The 10,903-nt window shown below is 42.2% G+C and overlaps 1 protein-coding gene across 1 annotated transcript in view; it reads right to left on the reverse strand.

The window, feature by feature from the left end:
- The window catches only part of LOC309389554 (ubiquitin-conjugating enzyme E2 variant 1), a 31,460-nt gene extending 21,282 nt beyond the window's left edge, over nt 1–10,178 (reverse strand). The window contains exon 1 of the mRNA XM_081948088.1: nt 10,024–10,178. Within this exon, the coding sequence (XP_081804214.1) occupies nt 10,024–10,045 (22 nt within the window). The 5' untranslated portion in view covers nt 10,046–10,178. The remainder of the gene's footprint in view (nt 1–10,023) is intronic.
- Nucleotides 10,179–10,903: the final 725 nt, after the last annotated feature.

The following is a 10,903-nucleotide window of genomic DNA, read 5'->3' on the forward strand; positions in this document are numbered from 1 at the left end:
GATTGACATTTGCTGTTCCAACAGAGATAGAAAAAAGAAACAAAAAGGGACTTTACATTACACCTGCCCTAATCTTTGTATAAGCCAGAAAGGAGGGAAAGCTAAACTAAAGTAAAACAAAATGAAATTATGACAATGAAATTATGACAATGGAGCACCCGCATCTTAATCTGAGTGATTGTCAGAAACCCATAATTAACTTGTGGCAATTAACTCTAAATCTATAAGCCTGCTCATTATTATTTATTTTCTACCTGCAAGTAGAATAAGTAAGTATCCACATCATTGTAGAAATCATTTATGGGGGGGGGGGGGAGAAACCCTGGAGAGAATGGCTCCCTATTTTCACCTTCACAAAAACATTTTGTAAGAAAAAAAAAATGTGCGCAAAAATATCATCCGACATTAAAAAAAAAATGAAATAAAATATGAAAATAATAAATTAAAAAGAAATTTTAAAAGGCTTGTGGACCATTAGGTTTCCAACCCACCCCCGCAATCAGTTTTCTATGTTTTTAATATGTTTTTAATACCAGAGAAATTAGCAGGCATATGTGCTCTACAACTCTCTACCCGTGCTATTTTTATGTCCAGTGGCTGACATGGCAAAATAGATGTTTCTTTGAACACTGTTGGTAATGGTGTCTATAGCTCCTCTTAATATAGACTCTTAAAGCAATTCTTAAATGGAACAGGAGATAATCCTTGTTTAACAATTGCTTTGGATAGTGACTGCAGTTACAATGGGGATGTGAAATAACCATGTGACCAAGCTTGGCATTCACCACCTTCACAAGTCAGTAAAGGGAAGCTGAAGTAAGATCATAAGCACTGTTCCACCTAGTGACTGCTCAGTTACTGGTCCCGGTTGTAGCTAAACAAGGGCCACGTGTATTAATAATTTGCCTTATTGTTCCAGTCAACTTGAAACTGCAAATCAGCAGCTGAAATAATTATAGGTGTATTGAATTGGCTTAGCAACCTGAAATGAAGCAGAATAATTTCTTAATTTCATAACTCGAGTTATTTTTCTCATAACTAACACTGTCGTCAACAACCAAACTGATGTATCCATGCATGGACACCACCAGTGGAATACAGAGAAATCAAACAGAGTAGAGTAGAGTAGAACAGAATAACAGTTGGAAGGGACCTTAGAGGTCTTTTAGTCCAACCCCTTGCTCAGGCAGGAACTCATTTCAGACAAACGGTTGGCCAATCTCTTCTTTAAAAACTACTATTACTAAAGGAGTTCATCTATAGCATCAAAGACATTAGCTAAGCGCTGACTGTGGAACAGATCATTAACCTGACATGTGCTAGTTCCAGTTAAGTTAAAGAAGAAAGAAGAAAGCCAACATTGTTCAGTGAATCCAGCTTCCACCATTTACTTGGTTTGTTGAAGCTGGCAAGGAAGGTGGCAAATGGAGATCACATGACCCTGGGAAGCTGCAACTGTCACAAATGCATGCTGGTTGCCAAGTGCCTGAACGCTGATCACGTGACACTGGGGGAATTCTGCAACAGTCCTAAGTATAAGGATCTATTGCCGTGTTTCTCAACCTTAGCAACTTTCAGATGTACACACTTCGACTCCCAGAATCCCAGAAATTTTAGGAATTCTGAAAACTGCTAAGGTTGAGAAACACTGATCTGTTGTAAGTCACTTTTTTCAATGCCACTCTAATTTCCAAACAGTCACTAAATGAATGGTTGTAACTTTAGGACTGCTTGTAGTGTTTTTAAATGGAAGGAATAAATACCAATAATCTGCACTACTCTGATACCTGAAAATGCATAGGGCAGGGATGGATAACCTTTTTGGTGCCGAGTGCCCAAAGTGCGCACTCATAATTGCAAACTGCAGTGCGAGCACCCCCCATGCATTCACCTACCCCCGTGCATGTGCACATGCCCCCCTTGCCCATTTTTGGCTACCATGTTGGTGCAGGCTTTCCAGGCCCAAAACAGGACATGGGGGGAGGAGAGAATGCATGCACGCGAACCCCCAAAATGCAATGCGAGCGGCCCCGCACATGCGCCCTGTCTATGCACTCTTGCATCACCCACATGCACCCCGCCACCCGCATATGCACGGCAGAGACCTGAAGACCAGCTGGCCGGCGTGTGTGTGTGTGTGTGCTTCCACAGTGGAGCTGGACTCGGATGTTGGCTGGCATGCCCGCAGAGAGGGCTCTGCGTGTCACCTGTGGCACTCGTGCCATAGGTTTGCCATCACAGGCATGAAAGTCAAGGACCCCAGTGAATAAATGTGACTAAGATATTAATTATAAAGAAGACTGAAGTAATGACAACAGGTAGAACAACCAGCTTTAGAATTGGCAATGAAGATGTGAAACACTGGATAGTTTTTGCCTTTTATGATCAACCATCAATAGTAAAGGAAAAAGCAGTCAAGCAATACATTGCAGGCCAGCACTTGCTAGAGCAGCCATGAAGACCTTGGAAAAGATATTCAGATTCTACGATGTCTATATCTAAAGAGGTCAGAATCGTGCAAGCCATGGTGTTTCCTGTGATAATTGGCGGAAGTGAACGTTAGCTTTGAAGAAGATATGAAGAATTCTGATGCTTTGGTGTTGAAGAAAATTCCTGAGAAGACTATGGACAGCCAAAAAACCCAAAAAGAAACCAAAAAGAAACAAAACCCAATGGATCATCAAACAAATGAACCGAGTTCCCACTCAAGGCGCAAATGACCAGGATAAAATGATCCATTATCTAAAGGCGTAGCTCTCTAGAGAAGCCTCAAATGCTGGAAAAAGTGGAATGAAAAAGAAGGAAGAAGAGACCAGCAATAAGGTAGGTGGACTGAGTTACACTGGCAATGGATGAGCAGGTGGAAGCAGTAGAGTAACAGATCAAGGGAGAGATTGTCATGAAGAAAATCTATCTATGTATTCCTAAGAGTTGATCCCCACTTGATGGCACATAATCAATCAATCAATCAACACTTCACAAGATGGAAGGGCTAGAATTCCCATGTCAGAATATTTTATGAAACAAGCCAAGCTTCACTCTTTCTGCATCACAGATCAATATCCAAGTTAGTGTATAAGCCACTGCTATAGTGCACTGCCACATCTTATAGTTTTAGGCCAGTACTGCAAAGTTGTTGTGTCAAGGACAAAGTTCAACATGCTGGTACAAAGGTCGAAAATAAAGATATCAGTGATTCAAATGTAGCTGCTGAAACAGTAGATTTGTAAGAAGACATTTCCAAAATACAACCTCCAAGCAGGACATTTGACCAGAACAATGAAACTACCTGCAAACAGCTAAAATGAATGTTGATGTTAACATCTATAGTATTATGAGTTAACTTAAGGGTTTTCATTTCCTCATTCAAAAATGGTGCTATTGCTGGTATATATTTTTGTTGAACAGAATTATTTGCTCAGACAGGGATACCTAAGACACAGTGTGATACAGTGGTTAAAATACTGGATCAGAATTAAAGAAACAACATATCTTTGGCCATTAACAGTATTTCAACTTACCTTGCAAGAATTATAAAGAGAGAAGGAATTAAATCCAGGAAAAGAAGTAAGATGCAAATGTAATAAATAGCTATCTGACCATGTAACTTTATTATAATTACAATATGTTATACTTTTTTGAAAGGTATTCTCAAATATTCTCAATTTACAAAGTACAGAATATGAATAACTAAAAATGTGATACAAATAAAAATAAAGTCCATTAAAATGTAACAGAGAAAACAGTGGAATAAAACCTTCTAAGATTAAGAACAAATTAAGAAATAGTAACAGGGGATGGCAGATCCTGTCTTTTGTCCCTACTCATCTGACAGATCTAATTGGCAGGCACATGACAGAGGGCTTCCATAGCTAATCTTAGCATTTAGACAAGTTCATACAGGTTTAGGATGGTATGCTACGTCCTTTGTCAGTGGGATTTTGGATTATCAAAATAGTGTGCAAATACAACTTCAGAGCAGGGCACAAGCCAAAGAAGGATTTGAACACGCTATTCGTGTGAACGCTGAAGAATAGTACTTTATTGTAAATACCAAAGAACAGTCATTTTGGTTGTGTTCAGGAATATATTACATTCAGTAGTATAACAAAATGATTTTGAAATAGCATACATCCTAAGCATGGCTTATCAGATAGGAGCAATGCAAAGACAGCTATATCAAATCAGTAGGTCCGCTTCAATCAGACATATTACATTTAAACCAAACCATGGACAGCTAATTTCTGGCTGGGTTGTTGGGGACAAGGTAAGCCAATAGTTGGAAGCAGGAATGTTCACTGATATCCAGATTGGTCTTTGCTGTATTGTTCAACAAATCCACTATAAATACAATCAAATAATAAACATACAATGCAATACAATACCATAGCAGAGTTGGAAGGGACCTTGGAGATCTTCTAGTCCAACCCCCTGCCTAGGCAGGAAACCCTATACCGTTTCAGACAAATGGCTATCCAACATCTTCTTAAAGACTTCCAGTGTTGGGGCATTCACAACTTCTGGAGGCAAGCTGTTCCACTGATTAATTGTTCTGTCAGGAAATTTCTCCTCAGTTCTAGGTTGCTTCTCTCCTTGATTAGTTTCCACTCATTGCTTCTTGTTCTACACTCAGGTGCTTTGGAGAATAGTTTGACTCCCTCTTCTTTGTGGCAACCCCTGAGATATTGGAACAATGCTATCATGTCTCCCCTAGTCCTTCTTTTCATTAAACTAGATATACTCAGTTCCTGCAACCATTCTTCATATGTTTTAGCCTCCAGTCCCCTAATCATCTTCATTGCTTTTCTCTGCACTCTTTCTAGAGTCTCCATATCTTTTTTACATCGTGGCAACCAAAACTGAATGCAGTATTCCAAGTGTGGCCAGCTGCTGCATACTGCTGGCTCATATTTAAATGGTTGTCCACTAGGACTCCAAGATCCCTTTCACAATTACTACTGTTGAGCAAGGTACCACCTATACTGTACCTGTGTATTTCATTTTTCTTGATTAAATGTAGAACCTTACTCTTTTCACCATTGAATTTCATTTTATTAGATAGTGCCCAATGTTCAAGTTTGTCAAGATCCTTCTGTATCTTAAGCCTGTCTTCTGGAGTGTTGGCTATTCCTGCCAGCTGCAAATTTGATGAGTTCCCCATTTATTCCCTCATCCAAATTGATGAAGATGTTGAAGAGTACTGGGCCTAAAACAGAGCCTTGGGGTACTCCACTGCATACCTCCCTCCATGAAGATGCAGTTCCATTGAGGACTGCATGTTGACTGCGGTTGGTCAGCCAGTTACGAATCCATCTGGTGGTGATGCTGTCTAACCCACATTCTTCTACTTTATCTAGTAGTAGGTTATGATCTACCTTATCAAATGCTTTAAATGGGCATTTAAATGGGGTGTCAGGCATCACCCCATTGCCACTATTAAAATACAGGATGCAACAATTCTTGATTTCCTTCATGTCAAGGGGAAAAAAAGTGGCCCAAGAGTGCTTTGACAATGAAGTGGTTAAATCAGCATTAAATGCAATGTACTTATCTTTTGATTTTTATTTAAAACTAGCCAATAACCTAGCGTTGCCCGGCTATTTATTTATAGGGGGGAAATGTCCAGACCAAACCTAATTTCTAATGTTGGATTTCCCCCTCTACCAGTGGGAGCCCCCTTGTGGAGTACCGTGAAGCCGTTATCATGGTTTGGAGCATTTCCTCCAAACAAAGGACCATGAAATAGCTTCTTCCTCTAAAGATACAGTACATCAGATTCCTACCCTAAAAGATGCTTCCTTCCTCTTCTGCCCCAGCATGGGCAAGCTACTGGATAAACTACAGCTTGGTGATTTGCCACATTTCTTGTATAAGAGAGGATTCCAGCTGGATCAGATAGTAAATAAATGCTTTAGACCAGCGATGGCGAACCTTTTTTGGCTCGGGTGCCACAAGTGGGGGGAGCTCAGGGGGGTCGTGTGCGGGCGTGCCGCACCCATAATGCAATGTGCGACCCCCCAGTGCGCATGCGCGCACAGCGCGCCACCCCCCATTTTTACATGCTTTTTTCGCCCTCCCCAGGCTTTAGAGGCTTTATAGGAGCCTGGGGAGGGCAAAAAGAACCTCCCCCACCCCCCGGAGGCCCTCCGGAGGCTTCAGGGACCAATGCTTAAAACGACCCTGAAGCCTTCGGAGCGCTTAAAACAACCCTCCGAGCAACCCGGAAGTCACTTACGGTTTGCTTGGAGGGTGGTTTTAAGCGTTCCGAAGGCTTCAGGGAAGCCTCCGGATGGTCCCTGAAGCCTCCGGAGGGCCTCCAGGGGGGGTGGGGGAGGCTCTTTTCACCTTCCCCAAGCTCCTATAAAGCCTCTGGAGCCTGGGGAGGGCAAAAAATGGCTTTTAAAAAGGTGAACTCAGCTGGCCAGCGCGTGCATGCACGCTGGCCAGCTGACAGGGCAGCACCTCGCGTGCCCTGACAAATGGCTACGCGTGCCACCTGTGGCACGCGTGCCATAGGTTCACCATCACTGCTTTAGACTCTAGGGACAATAAACTAAAAACAGTTCCTAGTTTTAACCTAAATGGACAAGTACAGCGAGCCTAATCTCATAGAAGTCAGTTATCTATATTAATATTGAGGAATAAAGGATGCCCTTATTAGGCTGGAGTTCTTGTGAACTTTCAGAAAAATAATTCTCAATAAATAGGATTTATGAGCCACCATTCAACGGATTGCATAGTTAACAAGTTAGCATTATCATCACTTATATAGACATCAGGACAAAAATGCTGGGTTGCCACAGAATGCTTTTTTTTTTACTGAAAAATGTCTGCTTTAGAAATATCGTTTTTATCCTTTATTCTCTCATTTGAAACAATCATCCCCACAGAAAGATCTCAACACCCAAGCCTTTTTGATCATTTTTTTCAATGGAACACAAGGAAATTCCATTTCAGGGATGGAAGCTTTTAATTTGCCAAAAAAACATTTTTGTTACTCACTCTTATGAAGTACTACGTAGAACAAGTTTTTCAACATTTTATTTGGCACCAGCTTTTCTGAACCCATTATTAACTCATTGAGACTCTATCAAGAATTATTCAATTAATAATATCATGTGATCTACATCAGAGCTGTCCAAATCTGATTCCCCAGACATAATGGACAATTTCCTCCATTTATTTGTCTAATAGTCTTTTTAAGCCATCATTACAACTTCTGGCAATAACGTTTACAACTTTGTACTGTAGGTTTCCTGGAAAATTTTGAATTGGAAAAATTTTTTTACACACATTTGTTGCCAGCAGTATCTATCCACCTGAGCAATTACTTTCCCCAGAGACAACCCTTTCTTAATTAAGCTGGGAACCGTCCCACTATGTGGTTATATGCAAAAAATGTCAGGTAGCTTACTTCTTCTTTTTCTCTACATTTTCTCTGATAATAAACAGGGACAGGAAAAGCTGTGGGGAAGTCACAAGTTATAATTGGAATATAAGGTTTTGTGAATATTCATCAAATTCAGAGAATGGTAATAAGCAGTTGTAGAATAGAAATCTTTTCTGGAAACATCTCAACAGTCTCCACATTGTCCTCTGAATTACTACAGCAAGCAACTGTAGTGTCATCTTAAAACCAACTGAAACCATCAGTAGTATTCTAAAAACTTGGCTTGAACACAGACAACCAAGAATGAAATCAGGATGAATAAAAACCAATGATTTTTTTTAAAAAAATCAGATTTTTAAAATTTAAATCAATTATTTTTTTATCAAATTTACTTTAATAAATGCTTTTGGAGTAAAAATCTATTTAAAAATAGTTTTCTATTTAAGATATATTAATAATTTAGTTTATTCAGCATGAAATGGAGCTTAGTTATGTACCATGAGGCTGTATAATCTACAATATTTACATTTTTGGTAAACTCATTCAATGAATCCAAGCTCTGCAAGCTCAGATAACATGCACTGCGTTGATGCAGTCACACAATCTCACAGTAACCATGAGATAAATCATAAAACAAAGTTCAGGAATATTTCTTTATCCCATTGTTTTGCAAATCTATGTACACAACAAACTGTATGATTGTTTGAAGAGAAATGCATTTGTACCACCAGGCTCCAGGTGTGAGGAGGAAGAGCAAGCAGTAAAAATGGAAGTGAAACCTTCTAATTAGCTTATAAATATAATATTAAAGGGCAGCTGTCATTTCAGATCCATCATGGCAGCACCTGCTAGCGGGCATCCGCTCACCTGGTACCTGCCACATCCCTCACCTTGTTGTGTCACTGCCACGTCACCAGCCATCCCATTAAAGTGAATGGGACTGTCGGTGAGTCAACAGCGGGGTCTGAGGAGGAGAGACTGCAGGACAGAAATGACAGTTGCTCTTTAAAAATTATGATTTAAATCAAGTTGATTTAAATCAGGCCTTTTTACTAGTGATTTAAATCATGATTTAAATCAAATCCACCCTGGTTGAAATCCCATCCAGCTACAAAGTTCTCTCGGTAAACATCTCTTCAAATACCATAGATCTATCAAACAAATAATAAACGTTAATAATTCATGTCTAAAGCATTGGATTGTAAATCCAATTTACTAAAACACTTTTGCAGAAACAGAATAAGAGAGTTGGAAGGGACCTTGGAGGTCTTCTAATCCAACCCCTTGCTTAGGCAGGAGACCCCATATCATTTTAGACAAATTGTTGTCCAGTCCCTTCTTAAAAGCCTCCAGTGTTGAAGCATTCAAAAATTCTGACGGCAAGCTGTTCCATTTGGAGTTGATTGTTCTTACTGTCAGGAAATTTATCCTTAGTTCTAGGTTGCTTCTCCCTTTGTTCACTTTTCATCCATTGGTTCTTCTGATGCTTTGGAAAATAGGTTGACCCCACTCTTCTGTATGGCAGCCCCTCAAATACTGGATCACTGCTATCATGAACTAGGGGGTGACATGATAGCAGTGATCCAGTATTTGAGGGCCTTCAGCTCCCCCAATCATCTTTGACATAGTTCAGGATTTATTCATTCATAAAATTCATTGATTGCCCATTTTACCTCAGGGTAACTGAGACTCTATAATGTTGGGAACGTGTATTAGCCTCAAGATAAAAAGTAACTTCCTACTAGTGGAGCCTACAAGGATCTTACTAAAAATCTACCTAAACGGAGGTTCTTACATTCAATTAGGACTTGGACTCCAAAAGCTATTCAAATAGTGGCAGTGGAGAATATATACAATTCAGTGTTCAATGATCAAAAGGCACAGAAAAGGCAAACAGCCCTCTGGCACCTCCACCCTTCAAGACTGACTGCTTCTAAACATGGAAGTTCCAAAAAGCTGCCCGAGTTTACCTACATCTCCTGCCTAACAACCATCTGCTTTTTTTCTGATTTCTAGTGCAATCCAAACGGGACAGCTCCAACTCCATCACCCCTACAGCAGGGGATGATGGGAGCTGAAACCCACCAGCTCTACAACTAAAGGAAGCTGTCAAGTCTCCCAGAAGGAGATTTCCTTAGACTCTCTCCACCACCAGGCCCTCTTCCCTTTCATCCTCTCCCATTCCGGCCCCGCATGGACTCCCCTGCTACACCAACAGGCTGCTCCACCCCACTCTCCCCTAGCCTCAGCCCCGACCAACTCCACTCTTCCTGCGGGATACCGACTCCCGCAGGCCACCGCCCCTCGCTACGACTCCCAAGCCTGGGCTGTCAAAACACGGCTGGCCACTAGATGGCGGTAAAGACTAAATACTTTCATGCCTCTCCTTGCCAGCGCCCTGCCGGTCTCCTAGACGGGTTCCAGCCCATATACGGTAGCATGACCCTCGGGCCCCAGACACACCCAGCCGGCGAGCCCGGCTGGTTGGGAGCCCGCAGGGACACATTCTGAACCCCACTCCCAGGAGAAGCGAGCCCCCCCTGGCCAGAGTCGCCAACCCCCTTCTCCCTCCCCGCCGAAGAGCGCCTTCCTCTCACGGCCCAAGCTGGCCTGGGCTACCGGTCCCCGCTCACCCGAGCCCGTGGTGGCCGCCATCTTGCGCCGCTGTCGCTCCAAGCCCGCCCTCCCCACCGCCCACGTCACTTCAACGCGGGAAGTGAATTGCTGCTGCGGCTAAGGCAAGTGGCTGCGGCAGCCGGAGAGCGGGCGGGCGCAAGACAGGTGGGGGAAGGAGGGGGGGGGGGGGGAGGCGACCGCCGCAGGCCACGCAGGCCATCCAGACCAAACCCTCTCTCTCGCGCGCGCGCGCTCTCCACTTCTGAGTCGTCGGCGTTTGTTTTTCTGGTGCAGATACACCGTTTGGGGAACGAGCACATCCGGGAGGGCAAGTTTCAAGTGAGCGGTTGGAAGGGGGTTAAAATTTGAGAGTAGAAGGGTAATTTTTTTTGAGGGGCTTTTCTTTTGGAAGAAAAAAAAAAGATCGGATGAGAAGAAGACTGCTGCCGGAGTAAATCTGTATCTTGAATGGAGATGATGGAGCTGTGGAGCCCACGCTGACATAATAAATCAGGAAGCCGATTTAAGTGTTTCCTCCCTGAAAGCCTAATTTCTAATTGGTTTGCACAATATCTGGTTTCCTGCGAATTGTCTGTCCTATTATTGCACAGAAATTAGCCCCTCTCCTTAGTGTCGCTTTTACACCGGATTTGTCTGCACACACACACACACACAAAAAGAAAACGTATTTCCTTGTGTAGAATGCGGCAGTTTCCCCCAGTCTGGTCTTAGCTTGACACTGGAATAATAAGGAAGGGGGTCCATCGCATTTGAAGGACATGAAGTTTGTTTTTTAAGTAAAACAATGGCTTCAAACTTCCCAGATTTGGGGAATCTAGTAAGTACATAGTCCTCGACTTACAACAGCTTGTTCATCGACCATTTAAAATGACAATG

This window comes from Natrix helvetica (genome assembly GCF_964273705.1).
Source record: "Natrix helvetica genome assembly, chromosome: 3".
In the NCBI taxonomy this organism is placed as follows: domain Eukaryota; kingdom Metazoa; phylum Chordata; class Lepidosauria; order Squamata; family Natricidae; genus Natrix; species Natrix helvetica.